Genomic DNA, 15,827 nt, shown 5'->3' on the forward strand with positions numbered 1-15,827 from the left:
AAGGGCCTTGATTCCCAGACTCAGAGGCCTGTGTGAAGATCTGTATGCTTCCAGTCAAGGCTCCTCACCATTCCTGCTGCCGAGTTGTGGGCAAGCTCAGGGGTTGCATGGGGAGGGCCCAGGGCCCCAGGAACAAAGGTGCTGCATGGTGCTGGGTCGGAGAGGGGATCCTGGGGATCCAGGGGCTGCCTGTTGAGGTGTTCATCAAAATCCTCTCAGCTGAAAAGGGCCCTGGCCATGAACAGCAAGTGCGGCCTTCTGAGTGCAGACCTGTGGCCAGGGCCGTCTGCCCTGGGCAGTCCTGCATGTAGATCATAGGTGGGGAGGAGTGGCTTGACCTCGCCACAACAGCTCTCTCTGAAGATAGGAAGCCTCTCTGGATAAAGTGGGAGGGGCTTGCTCAGAGGCCCCAGAAAGGTGACAATAAAAGGAGGACAGTGCATTTCAGCTGGACTTAACAAAATGTTCCCACCAGAATGGCTGTCAAAATGGGGCAGGAAGTCCAGTGGGGCCACGGAAGAGAAGGCAGGCCAACGCATCCCTGTGTGGGTAGGGCTTGGTTCAGATCCCTGGTGGCACTGGTGGCAAGTCCCAATGTCCATAGGGTACCAGGGGGTCCTATGGATCATAGGTGGGTAGGCACCTGGCCTAGAGCCAGCAAACACTGTGGGCAGGAGGCAGGCCTGGGGCTGTGAGACCTCCTGCTTTTCCAAGAGATGGTCTGTCCCAGTGACCGAAGATGAGGGCTCTGGAGCTCAGTGGCCGGGGTTTAAATGTCGCTTTGCTAATACCTGGGTGTGTCACCTGAGCAAGTCACTTTGCCCTTATGGGCTTCTGTACCCTCATCTGTGAAATGCAGACAATAATCAAACTCCAGAGGGCTCTCAGTTCGGAAGAGATTAATCTGCATACATCTCCTAGAATAGTGTCTGGCACATGGAAAGTGCGTAAGGGATGTTAGCTCTTTCTATTTCTGAGTAACCAGAAATACAGACTTTTTTTTTTTTATGTGAAATGTTTAGCGTTTATAGCACCGGCAACACATTAAAAAGGGGGGAAAAACACCGTATGGGCTAAAAACCCCAAACACGCTGGGAGGCTGAACTTGGCCTGTGGGAAGCCAGTTTGCAGCTTCTGGTCTGTATGGTGCTGGGGTCCTTTTATGCTCTTGACAAGGAGGGTTTTCTGGTTTCACTTGTTTTTCTTAGAGTGAGTCAGGCTCCCCTGCTTCAAGTCTGGCCAGCTGCAAACACAGACCATGTTCTTCCCCTGCACAGGGTGGGCCATGGTGCTGGTCAGTATCCCTACCACTGGGCAACTTTCTGGTACCCCCTGAGATGTCCACCCCTCCTGGACTCCAACAGAGTAAAACCAGCTAGACCAACCCTGGTGCGTCACAGAGGTCGGTTCCCCATGCTGACCTCTGCTGGGGACTGAAGGGTACAGTTGGGAGAGGCAGTGTTTGCAGGACAGTGGCTGGGGTGAGGCGGGACGGGCAGGCACGCAAGGTTTGGAGGATGGAAGAGTGGCTTGGGGTCTCACTGAGGCTGCCCAGGGTCGCGAGGAAAGCTCGCAGCTATGAGTCTCACAGCCTGGGCTCCTGCCCTGGCTCAATCCACTCTCATCTTTTGGGGCCTGGGTTTTCCTATCTATCAAATGGGCTGAACGACCCTACCTCACAGAGACAGCCTGAAGGAAAGGCTTGAGGAGGTGCCGGTCGGAGGTGAGGGCTATTGGTTCTGCCTTTGGAGTGGAAGTGGAAGGCCACACTGGGAGCAGGGGGACAGCAGGTGGACACGGGGCTGTGCTGGGGGTGGGGCTCTCTAAAGAGGACCGGGGCAGCTTCGCCAGCCCTGAGGGACGGTACAGACCTTCTTGATTTTTTTGATGTCACTGTCTTCGTCGTTGGGGGTGACGGTCTGGGTGGACTGGATGCGCTCATTGTCCTTGAGCAGAGATGCGATCTGCAACAGAAACATGGGTCAGCTTCTGGGGGTGGGTGGGCTGCGGCAGCGGGCGGAAGTCCCACCCCTCCAGGTACCACCAGGCGCCGCGTGTTGGGCAGGTGCCCTCCCACGCACTCCATGAGGCCAGAGGTACTGCAGCTCCTGTCCGCCCGAGGTTACAAGCCAGACATCTGTGAGTAAGCGCTGGACCTGGTGCCCGTCCACCAGGGTCCAGGGCAGCTGGGATCTGACTCTGAGTGACCCTGGGAGGGGCACCCTCAGGGCTGCAGGCAATCCCTTTGTAATCTGGGAGCTTTGGTCCAAATCTGTGATCATCTTCCTTACTTCCTAAACCTTCAGTTCCTTTATCTTCAAATTTCTATTGTGGTAAAATAGATGTAACATAAAATTTACTGTTTTAACCGGTTTTAAGTGCACAGCTCAGTAGCATCAAGTTCATTCACACTGCTGTGCAACCATCTGCTCCATCTGTCTCCAGAACTTTCTCATCCTCTCCAACTCTGTCCCCATTTAAACACTAACTCCTCAGCCCCTGGCACCCACCGTTCTACTTTCTGTGAATCTGATGTCTCTAGGTGCCTTGCCTAAGTGGAATCGGACGGTATTTGTCTACCTGTGTCTGCCTTATTTCACCAGCATAAGGTTCCCCTATGTCAGACCAGGTGTCAGACTTCCCTTCCTTTGTAAGGCTGAGTAATATCCACTGTATTGTTGTTTAGTTGCTCAGTAGTGTCTGACTCTTTGCAACTCCATGGACCATAGTCTGCCAGGCTCCTCTATCCATGGGATTTTCTAGGCAAGAATACTGGAGTGGGTTGCCATTTCCTTCTCCAGGGGATCTTTCTGACCCAGGGATCCAACTGTTCTCAAGCACTGACAGGCGGATTTTTTACTGCTGAGCCACCAGGGAAGACATCCATTGTATGTACAAACCCTATTTTGCGATCCATTCATCCATCAATGGACACTTGGGTAGTCGCTTTGTTTTTTCAAACAAAACTGTCCTGGAACCCCAGTAAGACTTCAGTTGGAAGCACTGCTGGCTTGCCTGTCCCCTCCCGGGACAACCCTGAAGGACTTCTCTGACTTGGAGCTCTCTTTGGAACACAGCCTGGGAACTGCTGGCCTAGAAAAATGGAACAGCCCTTTAAACGAGCGTTGGAGCTGATCTAAGAATCTATATTTGCCAGATTTGGGATCAGACAGGTCTGCCCAGCTGCAAGAATAAAGCCAACACGGTGTCGCCCAGGAGAAGAGGTGCCTTAAGCCACACTGTGGCCGGGGGCCTCAGGCACTCCTCAGGTGGACAGGCTAGCCGTGCAGCCTCCCTGGTGGGGCTCCTTCACGCCATCCCAGAGTCCGCAAGTTTCTGTTGGGGATCCCTCACTAGGGTTCCCAGGGCTTCGAACTTTCCCGTGAAAATGCTGGCATGCATGCATACTAAGTCAGTTCAGTCATATCCAACTCTTTGCAACTCTATGGATTGTAGCCCGCCAAGCTCCTCTGTCAATGGGATTCTCCAGGCAAGAATACTGGAGTGGGTTGCCATTTCCTTCTCCAGGGAATCTTCCCGACCCAGGGATTGAACCCGTGTCTCTTGGTCTCCTGCAGTGGCAGGCGGATTCTTTACCACTAGTGCCACGTGGGAAGCCCAAAAATGCTGATACTGCCTGTGTATTCCATCATGACTATGGTATCTGTTGGGGAAGGACCACACCATTTCATTCATTCGTGGGTTCCGGGTGCCTAGCGTGGGGTTGGTGGCTGACAGATATTCATTGGTGACAGAAATAAGTCAATTAGAGAAGGGTCAGAACCACAGCAGCGACAAAAACCTCAATCACAGGAAAACGCCACAGTCACTGAGCCCCACACAGCCCAGGGGACTCCACAAACACCGCCACAAAGCCTCCGCTCCTCTTCAGAGCACGTGGCTTTGTCCCCTCAAGGCCACTTGCTGAACTGCAGAATGAATGGGCTCTCACAATTGAGCGAACTGAGCACTCTGAAAGCAAAATGGAACAGTTACCCGCTCTCCACTCGCGGGTTGCTAAAATTACCCCAGTCTATGCTTGAAGAGCGGCTGAAAATATCTAACTGAGACATATTCAGCGCCGACACAGGCTTTTCTTCTTTCTCCCCAACCCCCCACCTTTTCTTTCGATTCTCTGGGAACATCTGCACAGTGAAATAAAGGCTGGTTCTTTGATCTGTATTTTAAAGGGCTGAGGAACACATGTGAACACGCACACGCACAGGCAGGCTCTTAGAGAGCCGAGAGATGCAGGAATGTCCAGTCAATCCCCACATTTGACCTGATTATTATCACCTTCCGCTTTCTTTGCCACTTTTGAGCTTTGCATGTGGAACCATTTTTTTTTCTTTAGCATGGGGGATTGTGTGTGTGCGTGTGCTGTGTGTGTGTGTGTCTGTGTCTGTCCTGTATTTAAACCTGGCACTTATCTCAGAAAGAGGCATTCCAGGACATGCACTCAGCAGGGACCAGGGCAAAAAATAGATGCAATTAGGTCAGGCGCTATGCTGCATGCACAGCACCACTGGCAGCCGCGGAGCCTCTGTTGAAGGATCATCAGGTCCGGGGTGGGGGGCAGAGCTCTAGTGCGGGAGTTGCAAGCCTGGGACCCCACACAAGTCCTGGGCTGTGGCCCATCTCTGCCTGGAGTGAGGGTCAGGTGAGCCCATGGAGGCAGCCTTTCTCTGACCCTGGCGGGTCTCCTCTGGAGATGGTTCTGCTTTGGACCTCGGTTTGCTTGCTAGATGTCCAGGGTCTGCTCAGTTGACCCTTGTAGATGAAGGCCACTCAGAGTGGGGACTTTGGCTCATGCCCACCTCACCAACCAGAGTCTAGCTTCGGCTGCCTGACCAGGCTCAAAGCCAGGTGTCTCTGCTGGACCCTGCCCACTCGCCACCAGTGGTCTGGCTTCCTTGATCCATCAGAGGAAAACCCCGCTTGCCACCCCAACTTTGAGACACAGTGCATCAGCTTCTGCCCCATCCTGCTCCCTTCTCAAGAGGCAGTGTCTTTAGTCCAGAATCCATTTAGTCAGAGCAGTCATTCATGGTGGAATTAACCCAGGTGTTTTCCTCTTTGTTACCTGCCAAGGTTTTACTAAGACCTTTGTAATTCCTTGTTTTTCAGATAGCTGCCACACAGCTCAGTTCTTCCTCCCTTTTTTTTTCCTTAAGTTTTTTGATCTTGTCTAGAGACATGTGGGATCTAGTTCCCTGTGCATGTGCGCTTAGTCACTCAGTCTTGTCCGACTCTATGGGACCCTCTGGACTGTAGCCTACAAGGGTCTGTATAGTCAAAGCTATGATTTTTTCCAGTAGTCATATTTGGATGTGAGAGATGGACAATAAAAAAGGCTGAGCACTGAAGAATTGATGCTCCTGCATTTTGGGGGGCTTCCCTGGTGGCTCAGAAGGTAATGAATCTGCCCACAATGTGGGAGACCGGGGTTTGATCCCTGGGTCAGGAGGATCCCCTGGAGAAAGGAATGGCAACCCACTCAAGTATTCTTGCCCAGAGAATCCCATGGACAGAGAAGCCTGGTGGGCTACAATCCATGGGGGTCACAAAGAGCCATACATGACTGAGCAATTAACACACACATTGTGACCTCCTGGTGAGATGAGGCCGTGAGAGGCGATCAGATCATCGTGTGGAGGTGTGAACAGCTGGCGAGGGGCATCTAAGGGCTGAGAGTCAGCATCTCTCAGGTAAATGAGAATTGCGGGGATGCTGTCAAAGTGCAGGTGCTGACTCGGGATATGGGTGGGACCCAGGTTCTGCATTTCTGATGGGCCATATCACACTTTGAGTAGTGAAGATCTAGAAGACTTAACCTAGCAAGACTAGAAGACTAGAAGTTTTAGAAGACTTAATCAGCCTCCAGACGGCCATGGCAGGCAGAAGGAAGGGATTGTCTTGGAGCTGAGCCTGAGCCCACGCTCTGAGGACTTACCAGCCACGCTCTGGCCCCACACCCACCCCCTTAGTCCATGTGGTTGTCAGCAGAGTAACCAGGAGCTTGCCAATCAGTGACATCACTTGATCTTCACAACTTTGTCAGCTAGTGATAAAAAGCCTATTCTTCAGAAAGAAGGTTGAGCGCCGAAGAATTGATGCTTTCGAACTGTGGTGCTGGAGAAGACTCTTGAGAGTCTCTTGGGCAGCAAGGAGATCAAACCAGTCAGTCCTAAAAGAAATCAACCCTGAATATTCATTGGAAGGACTGATGCTGAAGCTGAAACTCCAATACTTTGGCCACCTGATGTAAAGAGCTGACTCACTGGAAAAGGTCCTGATGCTGGGAAAGATTTAAGGTGGAGGTGGGAAAGATTTAAGAGGTGGAGGACAGAGGATGAGATGGTTGGATGGCAACATTGTCTCAAAGGACATGAGTTTGAGCAAACTCCGGGAGATAGTGAAGGACCAGGAAGCCTGGTATGCTGCAGTCCACGGGGTCACAAAGAGCTGGACATGACTTAGCAACTAAACAACAACACAGACAAAGGTGCAGAGAGACTGCGGGACTTGCTTCAGGTTGCAGCTGTTATGATGCAGAGGTGGGCTTTGAACCCAGATCTGACCACCCGACCTTTCCACTGGGCCAGCATCACTGATTTTAAGTTTGGGGCTGGCACAGCTATTGCTGGGAGCGGGTCCCTCCTGCCCACCCTGTGTCTCCCTGAACCTGGGGAGGATGGATGTGAGGCTGGAGGCCGGGATCCCTGGCCAGCCTCGTCTGTTTCTGGGGTTGCGGTCACCTCTGCCTTCAGTCGCTCGATCTCCACCTCCCCGTCCTCGATCTGCTGCCGCAGCTGCTTGGCCACCGTCTTCTCGGTCTCCACGATCTGCAGCAGGTGCAGGTATTTTTGCATCAGCGCCTCGTGCTCCGTGGCCAGGGTCCGGTAGCTGCGGACAGAGGGAGAGGGCAGGTAGGGCACTGCACCCACAGGAGCCGGCTGCCTCTCTGGGGTCACCAGTGACCTCCCACTTAAATTGAGGGTACACTGTTCAGTCTGAAATCTGCTGACATGACCTACCAGGTTCCCAGGATGCAGCCGGTTAGTGGTGTGCCTGCTTAGAGACAGTGGCTTTTGTCACAAACTCAGAAGCCACTTCACACAAGTTCTTTAAGTCCCTGAGAACTTATGGGGGAGACCCTCATGGCAAAATGGGACAATAATTGCTTCCCTACAAGCCCCCAGGATGGAGATGAGGATCCCAGGAGGCTGAGGGCAGGGAAACAGCTTTGCTCTAGGAGAGGGGCTATGTAACGGAGGCGGTGGGCAATGGAGACTGGTCCCTTGATGGTGTCAGAGGAGGAGGCTCTGCCCAGCGGTGCTCTGAAGGGGCGGGGAGGGGTGGCGGGAAAAGCTGGCAGCTTCTCCTCAGGGGGGTGGCAGGGGCAGAGGGTGGGCAGAGGACCTGGAGCCCGTGCCTAGAGGAAAACACCTGATCCTCAAATCAAAGCTCCATGCTTGCTCCCCCATCCCCTTCTAGAGGTAAGTGACAAGCTACAAGAGAGAACTCTTTGGTTAAAATAAGGCTTTGGTACATCTCTTATAATGAATTTAAACTAGAATATCAGGTGTTAATGTTTTCCCAACTTCCCAAAAGGCTTAATTATCTTGACTTGCAAAGGAAATGCAGTTGAGAACAGGAAGGGCTCCGTTTTCACACCGCTGGTCTCTCCTCCTTGCTCTGCCAGTGTGAAAATTCAGAGCCTTCATCAGTTTGTTCTTAGTGGCACTTCAGAACTGGGATCTGGAGTCTTACTGGCAGGACGGTTTGGTCTGTTTTTGCCTCCCTTTCTTCCCTTCCCCTGTCTTCACTGCCTGCCTCCCTTGCCTCCTCCTCCCCCAGTTTTCTGTTAAAAAAAAAAATGTTTTATTGGAGTATAGCTGCTTTACCGTGTTGTGTTAGTTCCTGCTGTACAGCAAAGTGATTCATCCATACGTATACATATATCCCCTCTTTTTGGAGTTCCTTCCCTTTTAGGTCACCGCAGAGCACTGAGTCGAGTTCCCTGTGCTGTCCAGCAGGTTCTCGTTAGTCATCTGTTTCATACATAGTAGTGTATACATGTCTATCCCAATTGCCCAGTTCCTCCCCCTGCTCCTGCCCCTTTGGTGTCCATAAGTTTGCTCTCTATATCTGTGACTCTATTTCTGCCTTGCAAATAAGTTCATTAGTACCATTTTTCCAGATTCCACATATAAGTGATATTATGAAATTTGTTTTTCTCTTTCTGACTTCCTTGACTCTGTATGACACAGTCTAGGTCTATCTGCACTTCTGTGCAGCACCGTCTTTATAGACTCACAGATTCTCAGAGCTGGGAGGAAACTCAGGAATCACGAAAGGCCAACTGTCTCATTTTATAAACAAAGAAACTGAGGGCCAGAGAGGGGAAGTGACTTGCCCCCCTGATTGACAGTTAGTCACTGAGCGTCGAAGCTGGAGCTGGAATCGCACCAAGTTCCTGAAGAGTCGGGTCTGCGTTCTCCACGTGGCCGTCTGGTTTCCATCTAGTTCTCCTTACTGAGCTCCAGACCACAAGCCACACTTGGTGTTGCATTTTATACATTGCTGTACAGACACATAGCCCAGAGGCATCCCATAATACTAGACTACTATGCATACAGTGGCAGAGGACACTGTGGCTGTCCGTGTTCCTATACTATGTGCTTATTTTTGTACATACCTTGTTTCTACCACGTTGTGTCAAAGTGAAAGTGTTAGTCGCTCAGTCCTCTCCGACTTTTTTGTGGTCTCACGGACTGTAGCCCTCCAGGCCACCACGGAAACCCTAGGGCCAGGCAACCTGGTCCACAAATTAAAGATGCCTCTGCAAACGCATCTAGACCTGCACGCTCGGTGCCAGACTGGACCCTGCTGGCTTCTCTCAGCCCTTCAGTCTGTGCTATGGTTGTCCATCCACATAGCATCTGACTTGAAGAGCTTCTGAGTGGTCATAGCTTCTGGGTCGACACCAGCCAGGGACAGCTCACTGTCTCTCTGCAGGTATCTCACGGGCCAAAATGACCACATCTCTTAGACAACCTAACTGTAGCCTCAGTGGCTAGTTTTTATCTTCCCCTTAAATGTGCTGGCCCAAAGCAAAAAAGCCTGTGTCTGAGTCCAGTGTGGCCTTGGCAAGAATGGAGGAGTCAGCATTGGTTTGGGACTTCTGGTCTCTCCTTTTTCTTCTTCCAACCTCTCTTCCCATTCTCTTTGAAAATGAAACTTTCCCTCAGAAAAGGGTCAGACGGTGCTTCTCTGTGAATGTGTTGCTCACTCAGTCGTGTCCAACCCTTTGCAACCCCGTGAACTATAGCCTGCCAGGCTCCTCCGTCCATGGGATTCTCCAGGCAAGAATACTGGAGTGGGTTGCCATTTCCTTCTCCAGGGGATCTTCCCGACCCAGGGATCTAAACATGCCTCCCGTACTGGCAGGCAGATTCTTTACCAGTGAGTCACCTGGGACACCCACTCTTTGGCATAGCTGACCTTAAGATATGGAGATTCTCTAGGTGGGCCTTACCTAATCACATGAGCCTTTATTTTATTTATTCATCTAATTTATGCAATATTTATTTGGCTGCACTGGGTCTTAGTTGCAGCCCTGAGGCATGTCAGATCTTAGCTCCCCGACCAGGAATCAAACCCACATCCCTTGCGGTAGAAGGCAGTGTCTTAACCAATGGACCACTGGAGAAGGCCCCACATGAACCTCTTAAAATGGAGAGCTTCCTCTGGCTGGTCAGGAGTGGTCAGAGATTTGGGGCTGGAGAATGATTTGGTGAATCACTGTTGGCTCAAGGATGGAGGGGACCACATGGCACGGAATGCCAGACTGCTGTGCTACAGGATGGAGCTGAGAGCCTTCCCTGCCCACCAGCCAGCAGGGATGTGCTCCTATAAGAAACTGACACTTGCCAACAATAGGAGTGAGCTTGGAAGCAGAGACATCTCCAGAACTTTGAGGTCAGAAGTTTGACTCCTTGATTTCAGCCCCTGACCTCTGTGCAGAGACCACAGCCAAGTCTCAGTCCAGACTTCTGACCACAGAACTGAGAGAAACGGCTACGATTTTAAGCCGCTAAGTTTGTGGTCATTTGTTCTGCAGCAGTCGAGAACTAAAACACGCTAATAGACATAATTTGTTTTACAAATTTGAGGGGAATTTGGGAATGGGAAGCACAGACCGTAAATGTACAGTTTGATTGAGGTGTATAAACGCATATGCCCTGATTGAGATAAAGAAAATCCCCAACACCCCAGAATTCCCCCATGCCCCTCCTCATCAGTCCACACCCCAGAAGTAGCTGCTGTCTGGATTTCTGTCACCACAGCTTAGTTCTGCCTGTGTTATTAGAATTTCAGGTAACAGGAATCAGACAGCGTGTACTGTCTTGTGTCTGGCTCTTTCACTCCACATCCTGGCTATCTGTTTTGTTACACATATTTGCAGTGGGTTCCTTTTTATTGTTGAGCGGTATTCCATCACAAGGATGTATCAAGGTTCTTTCCTACATCTGCCTGTTGATAGACACCTCAGCTATTTCTAGTTTGGGGGCTATTGTGCATAAAGCTGCTAAGGAAATTTGCATGCAAGACTGTCTGTGAATGTTTTTTATTTCTCTCGAGATAAATACTAGGAAGTGGAACTGCCGGGTCACAGAGTAGGTATATGTTTCACTTTTAAAGGAACTGCCTAACAATTTTTCAAAGTGGTTGAACCACTTTTATGCTCCCACCAGCATCATGTGATTTATAGTTACCCTATCCCCTCTCCAATGCGGGAGACCTGGGTTCGATTCCTGGGTCGGGAAGATTCCCTGGAGAAGGAAATGGCAATCTACTCCAGCACTCTTGCCTGGAAAATCCCATGGACAGAGGAGCCTGACAGGCTACAGTCCATGGGGTCGCAAAGAGTCAGACACGACTGAGCGACTTCACTTTCACTTTCACATCCGTTCTCCATTTGCTACTGTCTTTTTTTTTTTTTTTAAATTTCTTTGGCTGTGTCAGGTCTTAGTTGTGGCAGGAGGAATCTTCGTTGGGTCATTTGGGATCTTTCACTGTGGCACACAGACTCTCTAGTTTGGCTCGCAGGCTTAGTTGCCCCTCTGTGTGTGAGATCTTAGTTCCCCAACTGAGGATCAAACCCATGTCCCCTGCATTTCAAGGTAGATTCTTAATCACCAAACCACCAGGGAAGTCCCCTTTATGTATACTTCTAACACTTATCTGGGCTTCCCTGGTGGCTCAGCTGGTAAAGAATCTACCTACAATGTGGGAGGCCTGGGTTTGTTCCCTGGGTTGGGAAAATCCTCTAGAGAAGGGAACAGCTATCCACTCTAGTATTCTGGCCTGGAGAATTCCATAGAGTCTCAAAGAGTCAGACACGACTTTTTGAAAGTAAAAGTGAGCGACTTTCACTTTCACCACTTATCCATCTTTCATTTATTATTCATTTATCCACTTATCCATCATTTACCACCCACACATACACTCAACATCCAACTTCTGTCCATCCATCCTTGCATTCTTGCACTCGACATTTGCTGAGCTCTTGTCTATATAAGGCCTTTGGTCCCTGCTCCCAAGAGGAGCCAGAAAGGTCTGCTGCTTGAAAGGGTGAGTCTGGGTGTCCATCCTCCCTGAGAGTTCTCAGCCCTGCTGGGGATTGTTAGCTCTGGGGCCACACCCCAGCCCCCAAGCCCATCATCTCCCCCAAACCTAGGAAGAGTCTGTTCAGTTTGAAGCCCCCATTTTCTCTGTTGCATGCACTCTCTTTCTGCTCTTCTACCCGCCTGGCCCAGTGAATCCCTCCAGAGAGGGGCACACATGGATGGAAAGGAGGGAAAGAGCCAGCTAAGAATCTGCACATCCAAGCACAGACAATTTCAGTCTATAGAGAAAACCAAGGCCCAGAGAAAAGACAGAACCAGCACATTCCTGCAGCATCCGGTTTAGAACTCAGGTGGTCTTAGCTTTTGGTGACCATAAAACCTTGTGCTTAGTCACTCAGTTGTGTTTGACTCTTTGCGACCCCATGGTCTATAGCCCACCAGGCTTCTCTGTGCATGGGATTCTCCAGGCAAGAATACTGGAGTGGGTAGCCATTCCTTTCTCCAGGGGATCTTCCCGAACCAGGGATGAACCCGGGTCTCCAGCACTGTGGGTGGCTTCTTTACCGTCTGAGCCACCTGGGAAGTCCTGTAATAAAACCCTAAATCCAATCAAATTGGACTCAGTTCTCCTGGGATAATAAAAGAAGCTCATCTGGTTGGGGGCAGGAGGGCATCCTCCTGTTCCTCTGGGGCGCTTGGTTCCTTGTGCATCCCCGAGAGGCACATCAGAGCCCTGGGTCTATAAGGGTGGACCTGTCAAGACGCCCTTCTTATAGCTTCATGTTCCCTCCATGTGCTCCCTCTCCATGTCTTCCCCTCCCAGGGTTTGAGTTTTCCCAGGACGGGGCCCAGTCTCCCGCCTGGACCTTGGGGTGGCTGAGGTGTACCTGGCGTGAGCGATGGCTGCCACCCACTCGTCGCAGTCCTTGGCGTCCTCTGTCCTCAGCTCCAAGGCTTTCTGGTTCTCGTGGCTGAAGTTAACCGTGAAATAGTGCTGCCCAAAGAAAAAGAAGACAGCCCTGATTACCAGGGTGATGGGCAGGGAACCAGCAGCATCTCCTGTCATCCATCTGGCTGCTTTGCAAAACACTCTGCTGCCACATCTGCTAGGCATGCACTCATTATCTGTGATCATCTGAATGCCATTCTATTCGGCAGTTTCCAACTCTGATTAAGGCAGGCTTTGTACAGTGTAACAGAACCTATGCTTAGGTTATTGTAAGAAGGAAGCAAAACCCACAAAGCCCTCTTTGCCAACAGACTGCACAAAAGCCAGTTTTAAACCACCAGGTATGCTGGGAGAAAGGCAGAGGAAACACACCAAGAGAGCATCCCCTCTGGCAACTGGGTACCCACTCAACGCAGCATTCATTTCATTCATTCCACGAAAATATTCTGTGTATTCTACTATGTCTTGGCCATAGAGCAAGAAACAGACAGACCCTAGCAGAGCTCACCAGAAGCCAGCTCTATGTTGGGAGCTGGTGGCCGACTTAGAGCTGGGTCACACAGGGGGCCTGCTCTCCAAGCTGCCAGGGCAGCAAGGACGCCAACAATAGACACACAAGTGTAATATTCTATGAACGAATGCCTGTAAAGCTGTTAGAATGCCGGAAATCTAGTAAGCCCACATGTTTGATATCATTAATGCGGTGCAATGATCATTACCCTCATGGAGGTAAGGAAAAAGGGTCCAGGGAAAGTCACCTGCTGATTCAGCCCAGGGAAAGCAGGAGGCCTTCCCAGAGGATGAGGTGTTTGTCCAGGTTTTACTTCAGTCGATGGAAGAACATGGAGGGAGCATGGACATCTAGAGTGCACGACATGTTCCAGGGGTGGGAATATGGCATGCCAGAGCTGAGGCTGGGTGGGAGGAGGGGCCTGCACGGTGGAACTGAGCGGAAGGACTACTCCCAGGTCTCCGGCTTGAGCACCTTAGGAGGGTGGGATGCCAGAGACTGGAGAGGCATCGGCAGGATAAAGGGCAGGTGTCAGGGAGTCAAGGGTGGGAGTGGACATGCAGACTGTGTGTGCCTGGAGGATCATGTCTTTCTGGCTGCAGACAGGAGTCTAGGGTGCCAGCTTCAGGGTGGAGAGGGAAGCTGGGCGCAGACTCGGTCAGAGAGAAGGTGCAAAGCAACGAATCGGGACCCCACCTGCAGAGGCCACCTGGGTCTGGCCCTCCAGGATAGAGGCTGCGAGGTGCAGAGGGGGCACCCCCAAACCTGCCTGTTCAGAAGATGCCCCGCAGGCCACGATGTGGTCTTGCGTCAAGGAGTGGTGTCCCCGTCCCTCCCTCCCCTGCAGCCCAGGCAGCAGGGAGCAACAGCACAAGGGCATAAACTTATTTTTTTGCTTCCGCTGACATTACTGTCTTTCTGTTCATTGTCATTCTTGGTGACAGCCAGGGGTGTGTGTGTGTGCATGTGCGTGTGCGCTGCACAGTCAATGTCTCTCACTCGTTTCCTAGGAAACAGATCTGGCTGTAGAATGAAATGTCAGCTGCAGCCACACATTACTGAATTGGGAAGGCTCCGGTGGGCACTCCGTGCTCCTTGGAGAAGGGAGCGGGTGGCACATGCAGCTGCAGGCGACAAGCCAGCATGCTGCCCATATCCCCAGGGTGGAGAGCTCACACACGCCTGACTTAACTTCACTCTGTATAATAGGCTCCAGGTTCGAGATCTGGCTATATGATGAAATGCCAGTGGAGGGGGTGGAAGGGGCTGCGGAAGCGGCCTCTGGCAACCCTGTGATCTTGTGTATTCCCAAGTGCACCAAGTGGAACAGGTCTTGTGATCTGTTGACCACAGATGAATGTGAGGTGCAGAAAAGTCAGGCCACTTGCCCAAGGTCCCATAGCTGGAAAGGAAGGGGGCCAGAAAAACACCTTCCCCGGGCACCTACCATCCACTCAGATCTTGGGCTTGATGCTGGGTGAAGGATGGAAAAGGCAGGGTCCCTACCTGAAGGCACTTCTGGCCGGGGAGGCTCAGGGTCCTAACTCAGAAACAAGGCCCTCTCAGCTCCACACGGGCTCAGCAGGGCTGCCAGGTCCCCAGAGAATCCCCAGGGGAACTCAGCATGGTCAGAGCTGGCTGGACTCATCCGTGGTGCTGGCCAATTCCCAGGGCAGGTGTAGTTTCCTTCGACCCGGAGCTGCTCGCCCTGGGCAGGAGCCAGCTGGGCTTGGTGGAGGCCCCCGAGTCTGGCTACTCAGAGCTGCAGCAGGTGGTGGGCTTGGCTGAGGCCCCTCCCTCCCAGCAGAAGCTTCTTTCTAGTTGTGGTACATGTACACAGGGGAATATCACTCAGCCATAAAAAGGAACACACACAAGTCAGTTCTACTGAAGTGAATGAACCTAGAGCCTGTTATACAGAGTGAAGACAGAAAGCGGAAAACAAATATCGTATGTTAATGCATATATATGGGATCTAGAAAGACGGTGCTGATGAACCTCTCTGCAGGTCAGCAGTGGAGACACACACCTGGAGAACAGACTGTGGACACGAGGAGGGAAAGGAGAGGGTGGGGAAGTTTGAGAGAGTAGCACCGGAACATGTGCATCACCGTACGCAGAACAGATAGTTGGTGGGAATTTGCTGTATGATGCAGGGAGCTCAACCCAGTGCTCTGTGACAAGCTAGAGGGCTGGGATGGGGTGGGGCTGGGAGGGAGGTGCAAGAGGGAGGGGACATATGTATACCTATGGCTGATTCATGTTGATGTATGGCAGAAACCAACACAATATTGTAAAGCAATTATCCTCCACATAATAATAAATACTCACCTTCTTTCTAACCCATCTTGCTTCACGGATAAGCAGATGGCTACCTGCCACCCTGTGTACTGTAAGCCCCTGCCACCTCACCTCGGCTGGACTGCTGACCGTGAGGAAGGAAGCTGGGAAGGCCGCCTCCCTTCTCCTCCCCAGCCCCAGCTTGAGTCTGGCCTTCAGAAACATCTGGCTTTGTTTTTCTCTTTTTTAAAAAAACATCTAAAATGTTATTTATTATTGGAATATAATTGCTTTACAATGTTGTGTTAGTTTCTGTTGTACAACAACATGAATCGGCTATCTGTACACATATGTCCCCTCCCTCTTGGGCCTCCCTCCCACCCCGCCCCATCCCACCCCCTAGGTCATCACAGAGCACAGAGTTGAGTTCCCTGTGCTATGCAGCGGCTTC

The 15,827-nt window shown here is 51.4% G+C and overlaps 1 protein-coding gene across 1 annotated transcript in view; it reads right to left on the reverse strand.

The window, feature by feature from the left end:
* RASGRF1 (Ras protein specific guanine nucleotide releasing factor 1) overlaps window positions 1-15,827 on the reverse strand; it is a 102,436-nt gene that overhangs the window by 66,332 nt on the left and 20,277 nt on the right. The window contains exons 2-4 of the mRNA XM_069558688.1: window positions 12,524-12,630; window positions 6,759-6,906; window positions 1,872-1,964 (exon numbers count right to left, since the gene is read on the reverse strand). Coding sequence (XP_069414789.1) covers window positions 1,872-1,964; window positions 6,759-6,906; window positions 12,524-12,630 — 348 coding nt within the window. The remainder of the gene's footprint in view (window positions 1-1,871; window positions 1,965-6,758; window positions 6,907-12,523; window positions 12,631-15,827) is intronic.

Source organism: Ovis canadensis, chromosome 18, assembly GCF_042477335.2.
Source record: "Ovis canadensis isolate MfBH-ARS-UI-01 breed Bighorn chromosome 18, ARS-UI_OviCan_v2, whole genome shotgun sequence".
NCBI classification, from domain to species: Eukaryota; Metazoa; Chordata; class Mammalia; order Artiodactyla; family Bovidae; genus Ovis; species Ovis canadensis.